A 16523-nucleotide genomic window follows, 5' to 3' on the forward strand; every position below is an offset into this window, starting at 1 on the left:
GGATTCTACGCTCTAAATTTAATTTCATCACTCAATAGGGTTGAATACTTTTATCCCAGTTGCCAGGTTCCAGTTTTGAAGCGTTTAAAAAAAATGTGAGGTATGAATTCCTCTGTTGCGATGACGAACTTCCAGTTTTCTGGCAGCAATTGTTCCGTGAATTGTTCTCCAGCAGAAATAAATAACACTATAGCTGATGTTCAAATACACAAGTGATACAAGGGTGCTGGTAATAACAAGTTAGCAAGGTCTTCACTCATGTCAATCAGATCCTTGCAAGTTCTGAGCGGAAGACATTGTCTTCGCTGAAGGAATTTCCGACACCTGCGAGCAGAAACACAATAGCAGGTATAATAAGAATCTTGGTTAACTCATGCATTCTGAATGAACAACGCACGGGGAAGATTACTGATGACAAGTGTTGTTACTTCGTTAAGTGCTCTAATAAGCTGAAGAACTGATCAGGTCACTCATCTGATTCGACTACCGAGCGTTCAGTGTGTGTTCAAAAACAAAAGCAACCTAACACGACAAACTGAGAATAATTGACAGACGACCAATATCTCGTACCTAGCATCAGAAAGTACTCAAATCCAGTCCTGCTGCTGCAGCTTGAGAGGCAGATAGACCTCGGTGAGGTACTGGAACCCGAAGGAGCTGAGGGCCTGTATCTCAGCCTTTTGCCTGGTGCGCAGCATCGTCTCCAGCTCCTTCACCCAGCCCTCATTCTGCTTCACAAAGTCCTCCTCAAGCAGCTCCTTCCCCACCTTGATATCGTGATCGGTCATGGGGAGACGGCACTGCTCCGGCACCCTGTACTTGTCCAAGTCGCTCGGCCGGACTCCGAGCCACTTGATGTCCGGCGTTGTCAGATTAGCACTGTCATACGACATGTTCTTCGAACCACACATGTACACAGACAAGATCTTGAGCCCGTATGGATCGGAGTCCACCAGAGCGAGCACCGGCAGCTTGAGCTCCACCTTGAGCCGCCGCAGAAACAGCCGGGTGGCAACATCCGGCTGCCCCTTCGCCGTCAGAATGATGCACGGGAAGCGGTTGTAGAACCTGTCCTCGGCGAGGCGCATGAATGCGGCGTCCTTCTCCACCAGCAGGATGAAGAGCGCGTCGCTCTCGATGCCCGAGACCCTGTCGATGTTGGGCGGGATGGCCTTCCCGCCGACGCCCATGCGCGTGCAGTCGATCCGGTCCCCGTCGTCGGCGAAGACGAGGCGGCCGACAACGACACCCTTCTCGGAGGCGACAACATGGAGGGAGGACCGGGTGCATCCGAGCATGCAGGAGACATCGTCGAGGACGGCGTCAGACTGAGACTGATCGCCGAAGAGCTTGACGTCGGTGTAGAAGAGGTCACGCTTGGTGACGTGGATGCCCCTCCGGAGGACGGCGTGGACGAGGGAGAGGACGCGCGCCGTGACGGTGGCTTTGCGCGCGGTGGCGACGTTGGCGAAGGGGCGCGCGGACTCGCGGCGGACGAGCACGATGCGGTCGAGGTCCGGGAGGTAGACCTGGTTGGAGGCGGCGCGGGAGGGCACCGCGAAGGAGAAGCCCCGGCCGGAGAGGATGCTGCGCGCGGCGGCGAGGACGAGGCGGTTGATGCGGGAGGTGACGGAGGAGGAGTCCTGGTCGGCCACCACGATGTACGAGGAGGTGGGGTCCGCCGAGGGGTCGTGGTCCGCGAGGGACTTCGCGGCGGCCTTGGATTTGGAAGAGGAGGCGGAGGCGGAGGCGAGGGAGCGGAGGGTGGCGAGGATGGAGGCGTCGGGGCGGAGCTTCGAGCGGAGGGACTCGGCGTAGGACGCGGCGGCGCGCGGCTTCTTCGAGCTAGATGCGGCGCCGGCCGCGGTTGCCCCCGCGCGGCGCTTTTTCTCCGACATGGCGAGGGCCGAGAGATCAGAAGGCGGCGGAGGAAAATGCAGGGTTTTGGGAGGGCACGCCGGAGATGGGGTCGGCGGGGGCTTGAGCTTGAGCGCTGCTGCGATTTGGTGGGATGGTTTGGGTGGGGAGAAGGGAGGGGAGAGCGGGAGAGGAGGGCTGTCTCGGCTGGGCTGTGGGCCGAGGAGCTTCTGGGCTTTAAGGGCCTTTTCCGGTCTACCCCATTCGGCCGCGCACTTGCCTGCTCCGATCCCTGCGATGCAGCGTCAGATTAGCAACCAGCGATTTGGCGAACAAGCTCGTCAAGCCAGTCGAATACGTCCTTGATGGCTGGTAGTCGCCGGGAGACTTACCTGTATACCTATGTAACATAGTGCTTTTGATCTCGAAGAGAAAATTGCAAAATTAGGACTATAAACATCGCGCTTCGCATATTTGCCATTCCAAACATCAACTTTGCAATTTTGGGATCCTAAACATGTGCTTCTTGCATCTACTGCCATTAGGGTATTTCCCCTCATTTCCATTGTTTTTTTTGTATTTGGGAGGATGAAATGACCCTTGTAGCCCTATGTATCGCCTTCTTCCGCTGGACGTCGCATCGTGTTCGTGATCTAGCGTTTCTGCGCTGGCCGCCACGACGCCGCCTCCGGTGTTCCTGCGCTGGCGGTCGCCCCTCCCCGGCCACGCCCACCCTTGCCGCGCCTGCTATGGATGACGGCGGCGGCGCCCTGGCTGAGGGTGGTGGGGACCTGATTGCGCCCTCCCTGGCCGCGCCTGCCATGGCCGAGGGCAACAACTCCCCTACTGCGCATGGCGTGATTTAGCTTTACATACACATTCTGAAAGTGCATTAAATCTATAATCTTGATATGATCAGCAATCCCCCATTTAGCTTAAACAAGTTCAGAAATCACAGCTTACATGTAAGTTACAGTTTCAAACCAAATAGTAAAAGCAAGCATCACACTTAGAATCGAGCGCACAGTCCAACCGAGCAAGGAATTCCGGCAATCGCAATTCCATTCCAAAGCAGCAGCAGCCAGTCGGCTCGACGGCGTCTAGAACTCGCCGTGCATGGCGTCAGCGCAACTGCTGCTGTCAACCACGAGGGGTTCGGGGGTTGGCGCCAGCCGCTCCGGCCGTGCTTGTGAGGCACCTGGAAGCTCAGCGAGCATGCGAAGTCGCTCTCCTCGCCATCCTGCGTGCGCAACGCGCATGTCGACCTTGATGCTGTCCACCCCTGGGCGCGCTCCCGCGCCAGTGCCGCAGCCACCGAGCACGCGCGCGGCACGCCAGCCGGGCGTCATGGGCTGCATGCTGGACCAAGCCACTGGCAGCATGGCGCCTCCCCTCCGCCACGTGAACTCCGGCAACGGCACGGCGATGCGTGCAGCCTGCAGGATCCTCGGGGAGGCCCTCGCTCGGCCAGGGGCCAGGTCTCGCGGCGGCGGCCTCCAGAGCACAGCGCAAGCATGGCGCCGGCCCTAGCTCACGAGAGAAGCGTCGGGAGAAGAGGTTTGGGAGAAGAACGAAGCGACGTGATGAAAAAAATGAGGAAGGGCAAAAGGGGCATTTCACCCTCCCGAATATGTGAAAAACAATTGAAATGAGGGGAAATACCCATAGTGGCAGTAGATGCAAGAAGCACATGTTTGGAATCCCAAATTTACGGAATTAATGTTTGGAATGGCAAATATGTGAAGCGCGATGTTTGGAGTCCTAATTTTACAATTTTCTCTTAATCTTCATACTCCTATTTTTTTGAGTCACACATGTATGTCCTGCTGCCAACTTATGTTTACCCCTATACCCTTTTGGACGGAATGAGCACTAACTGTGGCTAACGGAGATGGAAGAAGATAATTTTGCCCTTATATAGAGGAAGTGTTGCACTGGAAATTTTTTAACCTGTATGCCTTTCCATGGTCGGCGGCGGCCAGAGGGGGCGGCGTGAGGCGGTGGCGGCCTCCGGGCGGTGGCCGAGGCGGGGCCGGCCGGAGGGGGGGAGGCGGGGCGGTCGGAGGCCGCGGCCGGCGGCGGCAAGGGGGTCAGTGGGGAGCTCCCGATCCAATTGGGGGAAGGAGGAGGCATGTTTTTTTTTTGACTTGGGAATATGGGTAAAGAGGTACCCAGAGGCAATAGGGTCATTTCCATTGTGGAGTCCCACCTGTCAGGGCTTTGCTCCCACTATCTTCTAACGCCACATGACGGAAGGGTATAGGGGTAAACATAAATTGGCAGCAGGACATACATGTGCGACTCAAAAAAATAGGAATATGGAGGTCAAGAGCACTTAACATTAGGGTATACAGGTTAAAGTCTCAGTCGCTAGACAGGCAAACGAATACATGGTCGAGCACCGAGAAGTGCATGTCTAGAACTCAGATACAATACAAGCTGATACAGTGTCCGCTTGAATGTAAAAACTCAGCGCGACAGTAAGGAAAAACAGAACCAGTGGCGGGGGCAGGATTGAGCTCACGAGGGGCTCTATTCCTCTTCTTCCTCTTCCAACCTCCTCTTCCCTCATTCTTCTTCCTCAAATTTGTAGCGGGGAGGCTTCATTGGATTTCCAACGGTAAGAGGGGCTCGAGCCCCTCCAGACCTACCGCTGGATCCGCCCCTAAACAGAACAAACATACCAGATGCTACAGGTTCGCGTAGTAGATATAAATATACAATTTATATACAACAATTGTAAATCATGCGTATATCCGTTTGCTCGGCTTTCGCAGCACAAAAAAGTGTGTCCATCTGAAGATTCAGAGCTACTTACAACCTGACCTATACATATGGTGTGAGTGTGGGGACACTAATTTTCTAGGAACAACATGCTCTCAAAACATCCTGCATGTCAGGATCATCTCCAGCTTCTTTGTCCTGTAAAAATGATACCATAGTTTTTCAAATAAAAATAAAAAATGATACAATAAAAACAAGTAGTCATAGGATGATCGAGTGCAAATGTTCTTATCAGGGGTACTGACCTTGTGGATGTACAGGATGTTGTCGATACCAGGACCTGCAACAAGTAGTCCCCCTTGATACCTAAAATAGAGAAATGCATTCCTCAACTCGACCGCAGTAGGTCGCTGCTAGAAATACAACTGCAGCCAACTTGAAAGACAATTACGAAGGCTCTAAATTGCAAGACCAGGATGCAGACATACCATCCACCTTTTGTCCTGGTGTTCTTTTCGAATGACAATTCCCAATCCTGCCTATATCCTTCCCTGTACAACTGTATTATCTTGAGCCCAGCCTGTAGAATGTTGGAAAGAACCGTTTATGTATATGTTGGGTAACATAAACTATTGAGCATGCAAAATAGTATAGCAAGAGTTACCGCCGGTGTAAAGGTTGAGAACAGCCCAAATGCGAATTCAAGAGCATCATATGATGAGTGAGTTGGGTCTGCATATACGTCTGCAATGTACAGTATCAGAGTAAAGAAGTTGTCACTTCGCAGGTAAAAGTATCACCAGAATATATATTGTTGCATAATTACAAACGTAAACACATATCAGGAAACCAAGGGAAGCTTGCTTATTCTTTTTATATGTTTGGGAAAAATGAAGAAGAAAAAAGGATCCAGGTAAAGTTGTACGGACATGTGTTTTCTATTAATGTTACTGGACATTTGATATATGGTTTCTTTTAATTAAAGAAGTAAAGACAGAGTCTATATTAGTCATATGTAAAATTTCAGTCCTGCATATTCGAGAGAAAAAAAAAATTCAGTCCTGGGTCAGCAATTCCTATGGGTAGCCTGGTATTACTTTAGGAGCTAAGTACACACTGCCACACAAGTCATGATAAAAGCTACATTATCAACTTGTGTATCATGGATGATTTTCAGTTCCAAACCTAACTTGTAAAATAAATAGGCATACCAGTGTTCATGAGATAAGCAGAACAGGTTTGTAAACCAAACAGGACAATACAATCCACTGAGTTCATTGCTAACGCCTTGATCTATTGATTGGGGGTAGAAGTGTACATAGTTTATTTGGAAATTTCCTTAGAATCTATTTCATGATTGTTTCTTGTGCTGTTGTATATGCAGTGGACATAAGAACTGGAGCAGAAGTTATTCAAGAAACACACCTCCTTTGAATTTGGTTTGCTCAGAAAATGCCTTAGCCTGGATCAGAAAAAACAAGACAGCACAATCAGCCACCGAAACCAGGTTATCTATAATAGAAATGGAGTTTATGAGCTTATCAAACAAATTTTTTAATTACAACTACCAGAATTTTATGTAAACATGTAGCTCGTCTTCAAGAGTTGTACGTTCTAATAATATTCTCAAGGAACAGAACCTTAGTTTATAGTATCGAATCAGCAAATTAAACCTTCTCTGGTATCCAATCAAGAGAAAATGCCATTAATCAGAGCAATCACAACCAAGATAAATATAGAAACAGAGGCCCTTCCAAAGGAGAGAGAGAGAGAGAGAGAGAGAGAGAGAGAGAGAGAGAGAAACAAAAAACTTGCTGACTAAAATAAAAAACTGCATTCCAACTAGCTCATGAACCGTACAACACATATTGCATGCATAGGAAGGTTAATCACTTATCAATCTCGATGGACTATATTAGATTTTGCATTTCAAAACTATCAAATTGTAGATTAAACAACAGAATGTAGTAGTGATGTTCTTTTATGGTAGATGAACAAATACCTGGTCAACACTACCTGGTCCAATTAAGACAAGAGCAACTCCAGCAGCTTGCATGACATCCTGCAAATTAGTGGCAACCCAATAAATAATAAGTTCAGAATACATAAAACAGATGAACCAACAAAGAGAGGCATGTCTGTTATAAGATGGCCTATTCTTCCCTCAAACATAAGCTACGTTTTGTAACCCTTGCAACATAAAGCTAATCCCATGTCAAGGAAAGTCATGTTACTTAACAAGAAAGAAATGAGACAACTCACAAATAGCAAAGCTGTAAAGGTTGTTCTTATAAGGTACTTAAACCAACTTTTTAATTCAAGGGAGAGTGGGAGACTATGAAACTACAGAAATTAACAAAGGCATTCCTTTGGCATCTATCCTCTAAACTCTAATCCTCCATCTCGGCCTCTCATTCGCAATCCCCTGACTCCACAGTCCTCCAAGCTGGATCCATTCTCCCCAGATCTTGTGAGGCTACATTTCACTATTTGAGGAATCAGTTTCACTTTATAGATTTAGGAAGTCACCTACCTTTGATGATTTAAAAAGATCTATCTAGTAAAAGAAAAAAAAAACGATTTGTCAAACTAACACTAGGCTTGTACTAGTACTACTACAGGGTTTACCAGAAAAGTTGTTAACGTTTCAACAACACTGAGTAGAGCTGATATTTTTCTTTCTGCACAAAGGTGGGAAAATTTTCATATTTGTAACTGTGCCTCGTCAAATAGCAAAGTACTGAACGGCATCCCTCAAGCATTGATTGTTCCCTTCTTATTGGATACAGATAAACAGAGTTAGAAAACATACCTGTTTCTCTGCGAGAAGATCGGCCCTCTTCCGGCACAGCACACACCTGCAAATAACCGCCAGCATGCCAAAAACTCAGCCACGGCAGTCTCTCATAACTCAACGAACAATTCGCAGAGGAAATGCCAACCGACCCAAAATGGCGGGCAAACGCGATCACGGCTTTCCTGTCCTTCCACAGATCAACGATGGGTACCGCCTTGCCGCTGAGGTCGAACACCTCCACCCCCTGCAGCTTCTGGGACAGCGCCCCCGCCGGCGCGGCCTCCGCGGCGCTCCCTGCAAATCGGGTCGAACTTACCATGTGAGCGTGCACTAGGCTTCTTCACAGAATCAAACGTACCAAAGCGACCGGTGGGGCGGAGGGCGGAAGGGAGATGTGATACCGATGGCTCCCGGCCTGGCGGCAGGGAGGAGGAGGCGGTGAGCTCGCTGCGCTGGCCGCTGGTGGAGGAGGGGGACGCCGCTCGTGCCCCGCGCGCGGAGGCACGGCGCGGTTGGGCGCGGGGCCACGGGTGTCGCCGCCGGCCGCGGGCCGGCCGCGGCGGCGCGAGGCATGGCGAGCGGCGCGCGCGCGGCCATGCGGAGGGCACTGGCCACTGCTGGCTGGGCGGTGGCGAGGCGGCGAGCTCGGGGGGCAGGTACGTGGGGTCTCGGTGGCCAGGATGCGGTTATGCGGCTGCCGCCACGCGGTGCGCGTGAGCCTTGGGAAGAAGAGTGCGGCTGTGCCTGCGCCCATGTTCTTCCTGGCTCCCGTTTGTTCTGAACGAGGTGTGGGCCACACGTCAGCCACAGTAGAAAACTAGCCTTAGAACTCGCCCCGCCGCGGAGCCAGAGGCCTCGGGTTCGCTGGGAAGCCGAAGGCCGTAGAGCCACGGACTTGTGGAGCACGGCGGCGCGGCATGAGGGGCTTCCGCTCTGCGCTGGTCCGCGCGGCGCGGTCGCGGGCGGAGCTCCAGACCGCGCAGCGCCAGCGGCCGTCGGATCTCGCCCAGCGTTTCTCCCACTCCGCGGCGGCCCCGGAGAGGCCGTCCTTTGGCATCGCGTTCGACATCGACGGGGTCATCCTGCGCGGCCGCAGCCCGATCGGGGGCGCGCCACGGGCCATCCGCCGCCTCTACTCCGAAGACGGTAGTGTACCCTTGCGCTTCTCGTGCTCTGCTGCATTCCGTTGGAGCTGCTTGTAGTTTCATCAGGACATGCCTGCATTCGCGTCTTTTGACTTTTTGAGCATTTCATCGAACGGGTCCTAGACATTCGGCTTCTTTGTTTCAGGTGTTGTGTCGTGTAGGTTACTCCACTAGTAAATAAATCATATCTAAATCTAGGCTGCACCGATATCTCATTTCTGGAATGCAAACCTGTGCAACTAATTTCTGCTCCCAGTGTTGCTATTTGCTAAGTTAGGTCTCTAGCTTCAGATAGTTAAAAAGCTATTGATACAAATTATTTGCACTTTTTCAGGTACCCTGAAGATTCCGTTTCTGTTTTTGACCAACGGTGAGTAGTTCACTGTGTCATTAGCACATCCTGTTTTGCTATCACTATTACATATTAATTCCAGAGCAATGCAATAGTTCAAAAAATTCCTATCTTCAAGCAATGCATGGTCATCACAACTAAGGGTTGTACAGAGGCACCATGGCGCTTGCCATTTTCTGATTGTGTTATGAAGTTTTATTGAGGTTATTAAGATTTACCAATCTGTTGGCAGGAGGAGGTGTTCCAGAGCACAGAAGGGCTCTTGAGCTAAGCCAACTTTTAGGGGTTAACATTTCTCCTACACAGGTACCTCTACAATAATCATGAGTCCTTGCTTATTACCGCACAGTAGTGAGTAGTGGGCCTTCAAGCTAACAAATAAAACCCTATATTAGGGAAAGAAAACAATTGTCTTTATAATTTAAACCGTTGAGTATGTTAAATTTCCACTTATGAAATTTTCTGATGGGTGCAGGTCGTGCATGGCCATTCTCCCTACAGAGAGCTGGTGGATCGGTATGCCTTTCAAGTACTTAAGTTGCCTTGAAGTTCTGTTTTTATAATATATAGGTGTCTCTGTTTTCCATCGATGATTTCTTGTTTCTTTATGGACTTGTAGCACCTGAATGAAACCTCCCTTTTTGGTCAGTACAGTTTTGAAAATGACCTTATTGTTGCTGTTGGAAAAGGAGAGCCTGCAGTGGTGATGTCTGAGTACGGATTCAGGTAATTCTTCATGTTGCTTGCTATTATGATCACAGGTCAAATTTATTGTGTGACTTCCTCACGGGTTATCTGTATGTGCAGAAAAGTTCTATCCATAGATAAATATGCATCATATTTTAAAGATATTGACCCCCTGGCGCCTTTCAAGACTTGGAAAGTTGGGCAAAAAACAGACAGTTACATGTCTGCAAAAGTGCACCCATCATATGATGTTTATTCAGAGCGAGTTAAAGGAGTGTTTGTTGTCAGCGATCCTGTTGACTGGGGAAGAGATCTACAGGTACTTTTTTCATGCCTGTGTTTCACTAATAGAAAACCTTATTGGGCTTCATTTGTTTTATTTTTGCAGACTATCTTAGTATGTGATCTAAAAAAACTTTTCCTATAAGCGCATCTGAATAATCATGTTAAATTATGATTATGTTATGTGTAGGTTGGCATAAATAAGTTTCAATAATCTGATTTTTTTATTTATATATATGAAAGGTACTTTGTGACATCCTGTCCACTGGTGGACTTCCTGGGAGTGGAAAAGGAGATCAACCTCCTTTGTATTTTGCAGCTGATGATCTTGAATACCAGGTAAGGTGATGTGTGAATAGTGGAGCTACGCAGTAAACATCCTATGCCATCCAGGTTCCATGATATTTAAGATAAGGGAACCATTACACCGAAAGAAACTTAGTTTTGGGCTCCTATGATAGGCAGCATTTCCTTCTGAACGGCTTGGGATGGGTGCCTTCAGGATAGCATTGGAAAGTATCTTCAATCAGTAAGTTCTTATTATGCTTATGCTTATGAGATATTGTGATTCTAATTTATTAGCATTGATGCCTGGTTATTCATTTCTGCTCATTTGAACTGCAGAATAAATGATCATCCCCTGAAATATACATCTTATGGGAAACCGAATCCACTTGTGTTCAAGAATGCAGCAAGCATACTTGAAAAGCTTGTTATGAGTATGTATCCTAATTCACAGACATCAAAGGAAGTAAAAGATTGTCAGTTTTCAACTATCTACATGGTTGGTGACAATCCTAAAGTTGATATCAATGGAGCTTCGAAGGTTAGTCTCTGATACAATTTTATACTTTATATAAAAAAGTATTCACTGCATGGAGTGGCTGATGGTGTGAGGAAGTTTTACAGCTTTCAATATCTGTTTCCTTGAAAAGATTTCAACATTTCCTATTATTAGAAGATATGTGTTTCCAGAGTTGAACAGCTAGCATGTAATCGAGCAAAAAATTGATTACCTGTTCAAGGAACTTGGAAAACAGCATTACCTTATATTGAATAACGAGTCATCCACTTTTAACATCTTCATTTTTCTATGTGTTGCCCTTTCGTTCCATTGAAAGCAGGACATTGCTTCCTGTGGAGAGATACTTACCCTATGCAATCTGAACTTTGCAGGCTGGCCACCCATGGTCGTCTGTTCTTACAAGAACGGGTGTTTTTAGGGGGAAAGATAATGACCCACAGTTTCCTGCAGATGTGGTATGTCTTATTAGCTAATTTTTTTCCCATCCTATGGCTTTTAATCTGGTAACACATTACACATGTTTATCAAGAAAACATATGTATACATGATAGTAGTTTGAGTTTTCAATTAAGAAAGAATAACCATAAGCAATACGCCTTATCTCATTATCTGAATTCTATTATACGTTTTGGAGTTCTCAGTAGTAGAGCAATGCACACAGAACTAGAGAGTTTTGATCTCTATATGGTGCCAAATATATATTATTTTTATGGTATCATTTTTTTACTGTTATGTATTTATGTTCCATGGATTTGTTCTTGCACATGCTGTCGTGGCAAGATGCCTTCTTAACTGAAATTTGTTGATCAAACACTTCGCTATCTTATGCACAATGAAGATATAGAAGCATTGGCTATCCAATATCATGAACTCATTTTCATAATTTGCTTGCTGTTTGATCAAACTTATGTATGTTTTGCAGGTTGTTGATACGGTTGAAGATGCCATCAACTATATTTTGGAGAAGGAATGTATACGGTGACAATACCATCTATACTCTACCCGCAAAAAAAAAAACCATCTATACTCCTTTGACCCTTCATTGTTATTTGGCGTGCTTGACAACATGTACAGCCAATTTCCTTTTTCTGGCTAGTAAATTTGGAAGCCGGCTGTAGATTGATCTCTTATTCATTCTACCAACAAATACACGGTGGTGACATCAGGCCATACTCCTTTAATTTGCTAGTATTTTTGGTGGCTGAAGGGGCTAATTTATTATTTGTAGAAATATCAAAAGCTCTATGCTGTGGTTCTGCAACTGTAAATTTGAACCAAATTCCAAATTTGCGTCATTGCTTTAATTTTTTTTTACTAAAATATAATTTGGTACAAATACAAAGGCGCCTTTCTTTAGACCACATCGCAATACGGCCCGCCAGGTTGTTGCGCTCTGGCCCGCTAGAGCTGACGGCCTGATGTAGCAACGGTCCACGGAACGCTCGGCCCAAATAGTTCTGAAGGTCCCGTAGACCAAGTCCACGAGAACTTCTCATCTTCTCACAGATAGGCTCTCGCGCTCCCACTCTTTCTCCTACCTCCGCCGTCCGTCTTTGCGCCCAAACCAATCCGCCGTCCCTCCGGAGCCCGCCCGCCCTCCACAATGGAGACCTCGTTCCTCCCCACCACGCTCCCCACCGCGAAGCCCCTCCCTGCGTTCCGAACCCTTTCCACCGCCGCCTCGCTCCGCCCACACCCGCGCCCCCGCACCTCCACCATCCGCGCGGCCATCACCCGGGGCCGCAAGGAGGAGACGGTGGCCACCGTCCGCGAGCAGCTGGAGGGGTGCTACCTCCTGGCGGGCATCAAGTACGAGGGCCTAACGGTGAAGCAGCTGCAGGGCATCCGCGACGCGCTCCCGGAGACCTGCAGCCTGCTGGTGGCGAAGAACACGCTGGTGGGGAAGGCCATCGAGGGCACCCCCTGGGAGGCACTCAATCCGTGCATGAAGGGCATGAACGCCTGGCTCTTCGTCCACACCGAGGAGGTTCCCACCGCGCTGAAGCCCTACCGCGCCTTCCAGAAGGAGGAGCGCGTCGAGGAGACCAACGACTTCGTCGGTGCCGTCTTCGAGGGTAAGTTCTACGGGCCAGGCGACTTCAAGGCGCTCGAGACCATGCCCAGCCGTGCCGAGCTGTACGCCAAGCTGCTCGGCGCGCTGCAGGGGCCCGCTACGTCCCTCGTCACCACACTGCAGGCGCCCGCCAGGGACGTCGTCGCCGTGCTCTCCGCCTACGTGCGTAAGCTCGAAGAGGAGGCTGACTCTGCATAGTGCAGGTCGCGAAATGGTTGGCATCCCCTCACTCTACCTTCCGTTTGTAGATTTCCTTGTACCTTTACTGGATCTCAATCATATTTGAATTGAATCACATTTTCCATTTCACAATTTGTTGCCTGAATTACATGATACTGGCATACTGCTGAGTCTGAATGTATTGCTAGCATTTCTTGCTAGCAAGTAGCATGGTTTAGGAATCGGTATGAGTTCATATAGGAGGTTTGGTCTGTGATTAGGTAGTTTTGAATGATTCAACAATTTGGTTTCTATGAAAAGCATCTCCATTGACTGTTACTATCCCAGTGAAGTTTTGATTCCGCAATTTAATTTTATGTGACTGTGTTAGGATCGGTATGTTTGGCTTGGTCCCAATGTGCGCCTGAGCTAGATAAGCCAATTTTTTTTTGTCACTTTGACTAATTTTGGTGACGATTTGGTTGGATGCCAAAATTTGGCTTGGTACCATCTCCTTTGGATGTCTTATTTCATTTTGGTGGCCACAGTTGGCCAAATCCTGGATCACCAATTTGGTGGCCAAAATGGCTTTTGGCTAGAAGGTGGCAATTTTTCTAGCAAACCCAGCAGCCCCTACATTGCCCAAAAAAACTTTTGGAAGCTCTGGAATGCTTATGTTGTCATACTCTAGTTTTAGGATCAAATCAATTTTCAGTCAGGAAGCTGAAATGTCGTGGTACCATCAGCTGGCATTGTCTTTTCAATTAAGAGTGGAAAAAAAACTCTCTGAAGCTCAAAATGGAAACTTTGAGAAGCAACACCATTGTGCTATCACTTAACATGCCTTGGGATTCCATCACGGCTGCAATTTTAAAACAACTCTAGCATCCCATTTGTGGTAGCACCAGTTCTATAGTTGGAAATTCTTATTAGTTGTTGTGTAACTTCTCTTTTTACTGTGAAACTGTGACTATTAACTAAGCATCAACTTGGCAGTGATATACACAATATGTTTACTGTGTGAACATTCACTTGCTAAATAACAGGGAAAACTTTGATTCTCAACAAAAACGCCCCTTTGTTGTGTGCTAATTTACCTTGTACTAATAGTTAATCTTCAAATGATCACTGGTGGCTAGTCCAATGGTATAATACCTGTCTTCTGGCTGACTGCTGACTGCTGAGTTAGGAAATTTTAATTGTAGATTTTCTGGGATTTAACCTCATAATACCTTGGTTGACGAATCGTAATATATGCATCATTGTGACACTCAAGTGCAGAGGCGGACCCAGGAATTGGTTAGGAGGGGGCTGATGCAAGCTTAATAGAAGCTCAAGTGTTTTGCATCTTTAATACTCCCTCCATTCAACTATCCAAGGCCCATTAGGAAATCTGAAAAATCCATCTATGCTAGGCCTATTCTCGTTTTTTCTCCAAAGCGCGCGCCGAGCAATGCTTCGTGACTTGCTCGTGCAGTTAATCCCTCCCACGCGCGCCTCGGCTTCCATTCCTCGCGATCCGATACTCCCAACCGTCGCCATGCATATATTGCCCATGTGCAGCTATCCGTGTGCACAGCGGATCCGTGAAAGTAATCGATTAATGATGTTTGGTGATTAACAAGGTAAGACTAAATGCTGATTTTCCTCTATTAATTCCTCCTTGGTCTTTGTGTCCTCAACAAAAAGGCCTTGGATAGTTGAATGGAGGGAGTATTTGTATATTTTTTTTCTTAGACCTCCATTAATATTCTAGCCCGGGCAGCCCGACCCCTGGGTCTGCCACTGACCAAGTGTACCCTTCGTGTAAAAGGGTTATTTTCCAAATTTTTGCATTGGTGTGGAGGTTGTAGAAGTGCATAGGTATGGGGATATCAACCCCACAGTGGATGTCGATGCTGCCTGTAGGAATTTTCTTGAGTGATAGTGAAAAGCTTACTCTGTGGTAACAAGTTGGTAACTCGACAGGTTATTAATGTCGATGCTTACGGCTTCTCCCCTGATATTTTTGTTTGTTATGTATTTACATCCACAATACCTTCTATAGTGGCTATAGCAATCAACCTGGCTGTTCACCAGTTTATAGGTGGTTTTTTTAACCATCTAATGTATTTAGGCGCTTCAGATCTACTGTGGTAAGTGAAATGCGTGTTTGTTCTGCGGTGAAAACATGAGATGCTGTCAGTCAGTTAAAACATAAGGGCTATCTAGATAAATATCTGTTTGTTCTTTGTAGAACTTAGCAGTCATCCAGTCATCAAATGAAAGATGCTTCAGTTCCATGGTAACATTCTTTGGAAGTTTCCTTGATGTAACAAAGTGGTGAGATTGTAGTTTTTCTGTTATGTGCTCATAGTCTATTTTCATATACAATGTACTCCCATTAATGATTAATGTAGCAACCTTAAGCATATTGCAGAGTCATCAAGATTTCAATTTTCAACTGGTTTATACAGCTTGAAGGCGTAGTCGCTTGACTTTTCATGATTCATCCATTCTTGCTGTGTACTCTCTTCAAAGAGTCAAACTGTGTGTAGTTTCATTTCCTGTGGTTTGTTTTTTATAAAAATTTCCCGTGGTTGAATCGTTGCCAAGTTGATTCTTATGCATGTCGTGCTATCTATTTATCAGGTCTGAAAATAAAGAAATTTTTTCACTTGTATAGGATGATAATGCATCATGTTAGTGATTTTTTCTTGCGCGACTGCAGGATTGCTTTACTAGTCAATAGTATCTGAGATTCCGAATCAGGTACACCACCTGCTTCTGGTTGCAATTTGCAAGAAAGCGTCTTGAGGCTTGCAGTTGCAGGCTTTGTTTCATTAACAACTACCAGGAGTGGGCCGGATTCCTTGGGCCTTGGGGGGCAAATCAGGGTGTATTTGATAGGGTGGCCCGTGGGCTCGACTGCGCCTCCGGGAGCCCATTCACGTGTTTGGCTCCACTTTGCCCTCCATCGCCCGGCCTGGGGGGGTGCAAAACTGCCCCCTCCGCCTGGCTACACGTACATGAGAAATCACCGTAGTTCGGGAGCTCGGCTCCGCGCAGCACAAGGCGGGCGATTTGGGCTGCCAGCCCGGCTCCTAGGTGCTCCCCGAACAACACTTGGGGACGTCCAGGCTGGGTTGGACCACGCCAAACAAGGATGGGTGACCTGTTGCCACCATGCTCTGGCCGGCAATGGCCTGGTCGCTGGTCGGGCTGGTCACAGCCACCCTTCCAAACACGCCCTCAATTCATCCTCCACGATCTTCTTGTTACGTCGACGACGTGTGCACTCGCATCGGTGTGGCGGCCACCGGCCATGGCAGAACCAGGCTACCGGGATGCAGGGTCCTTATGTTTGGATACCTGGTCAAGGAGTAGAGGCTTAGAGCCTGGCCCCAGAGATGCAGTGGAGGCCTCCCAGCCAGGCTCGCGGGAGAAGCTCAAATCGGGCGTTTCTCGGAAGCCTGGACGCGTGCGAGTTGCGTGCGGGAGCTTCCAGCAGAGAGCACTGATGCAAGGCCAACTCATGCACTGGGCAACTAATTAGCTTCTCTTATTGGTCTGGATGCGTGGAAACGTGAACTAAGGCACGGTGCAGCTCACGAGCCTGGCCAGTGCAGGCCTGGATGGCTGGCGTGAGCCAGGCTGCTGGA

General features: G+C 47.8%; 4 protein-coding genes across 6 annotated transcripts; 2 read left to right on the plus strand and 2 right to left on the minus strand.

Annotated features, from left to right (window-relative positions):
• Positions 1-83: 83 nt before the first annotated feature.
• LOC120652753 (DNA topoisomerase 6 subunit A3) lies at positions 84-2052 on the minus strand. The gene is made up of 2 exons (XM_039930664.1): positions 571-2052; positions 84-324 (listed from the first exon to the last, which is right to left on the minus strand). Exon 1 carries the CDS (start codon positions 1896-1898, stop codon positions 588-590), a length of 1311 nt encoding a protein of 436 aa, XP_039786598.1. The 5' UTR covers positions 1899-2052; the 3' UTR covers positions 84-324; positions 571-587.
• A 2116-nt stretch (positions 2053-4168) lies between these two features.
• Positions 4169-8115, minus strand: LOC120652755 (thioredoxin-like protein AAED1, chloroplastic). The gene is made up of 9 exons (XM_039930668.1): positions 7780-8115; positions 7528-7672; positions 7394-7439; positions 6584-6643; positions 6007-6043; positions 5246-5325; positions 5070-5161; positions 4887-4947; positions 4169-4779 (listed from the first exon to the last, which is right to left on the minus strand). Exons 1-9 carry the CDS (start codon positions 7973-7975, stop codon positions 4720-4722), a joined length of 777 nt encoding a protein of 258 aa, XP_039786602.1. The 5' UTR covers positions 7976-8115; the 3' UTR covers positions 4169-4719.
• Positions 8116-8169: 54 nt separating this feature from the next.
• LOC120652754 (uncharacterized protein YKR070W-like) lies at positions 8170-11928 on the plus strand. Of its 3 annotated transcripts, none has more exons than XM_039930666.1 (11): positions 8170-8524; positions 8858-8893; positions 9108-9181; positions 9351-9391; positions 9530-9601; positions 9683-9881; positions 10088-10183; positions 10306-10373; positions 10469-10670; positions 11021-11104; positions 11572-11910. In XM_039930666.1, exons 1-11 carry the CDS (start codon positions 8296-8298, stop codon positions 11629-11631), a joined length of 1161 nt encoding a protein of 386 aa, XP_039786600.1. In that variant the 5' UTR covers positions 8170-8295; the 3' UTR covers positions 11632-11910. The 3 variants fall into 3 exon arrangements, with proteins under 3 accessions (XP_039786600.1, XP_039786601.1, XP_039786599.1); XM_039930667.1 differs by having other exon boundaries at positions 8182-8524; positions 9351-9404; positions 9495-9601; positions 11021-11099; positions 11572-11928; XM_039930665.1 differs by having other exon boundaries at positions 8184-8524; positions 9351-9404; positions 9495-9601; positions 11572-11928.
• A 227-nt stretch (positions 11929-12155) lies between these two features.
• On the plus strand, positions 12156-13224 carry LOC120652756 (50S ribosomal protein L10, chloroplastic-like). The gene has a single exon (XM_039930669.1). The coding sequence runs from the start codon at positions 12253-12255 to the stop codon at positions 12919-12921; it is 669 nt and encodes a 222-aa protein (XP_039786603.1). The 5' UTR covers positions 12156-12252; the 3' UTR covers positions 12922-13224.
• Positions 13225-16523: the final 3299 nt, after the last annotated feature.

Source organism: Panicum virgatum, chromosome 9K (genome assembly GCF_016808335.1).
Source record: "Panicum virgatum strain AP13 chromosome 9K, P.virgatum_v5, whole genome shotgun sequence".
NCBI classification, from domain to species: Eukaryota; Viridiplantae; Streptophyta; class Magnoliopsida; order Poales; family Poaceae; genus Panicum; species Panicum virgatum.

Excerpts from the sequence above, each read along its gene's own strand:
- LOC120652754 (XM_039930665.1), top strand. The coding sequence starts at position 8,296 with ATGAGGGGCTTCCGCTCTGCGCTGGTCCGCGCGGCGCGGTCGCGGGCG. Across the intron at positions 9,405-9,494 it reads TGGATCGGTATGCCTTTCAA|CACCTGAATGAAACCTCCCT; the intron begins GTACTTAAGTTG and ends ATGGACTTGTAG. Across the intron at positions 10,374-10,468 it reads TTGGAAAGTATCTTCAATCA|AATAAATGATCATCCCCTGA; the intron begins GTAAGTTCTTAT and ends TTTGAACTGCAG.
- LOC120652753 (XM_039930664.1), bottom strand. The coding sequence starts at position 1,898 with ATGTCGGAGAAAAAGCGCCGCGCGGGGGCAACCGCGGCCGGCGCCGCA.
- LOC120652755 (XM_039930668.1), bottom strand. The coding sequence starts at position 7,975 with ATGGCCGCGCGCGCGCCGCTCGCCATGCCTCGCGCCGCCGCGGCCGGC. Across the intron at positions 7,440-7,527 it reads GCGTTTGCCCGCCATTTTGG|GTGTGTGCTGTGCCGGAAGA; the intron begins GTCGGTTGGCAT and ends GGTTATTTGCAG. Across the intron at positions 4,948-5,069 it reads ACCAGGACAAAAGGTGGATG|GTATCAAGGGGGACTACTTG; the intron begins GTATGTCTGCAT and ends TCTCTATTTTAG.
- LOC120652756 (XM_039930669.1), top strand. The coding sequence starts at position 12,253 with ATGGAGACCTCGTTCCTCCCCACCACGCTCCCCACCGCGAAGCCCCTC.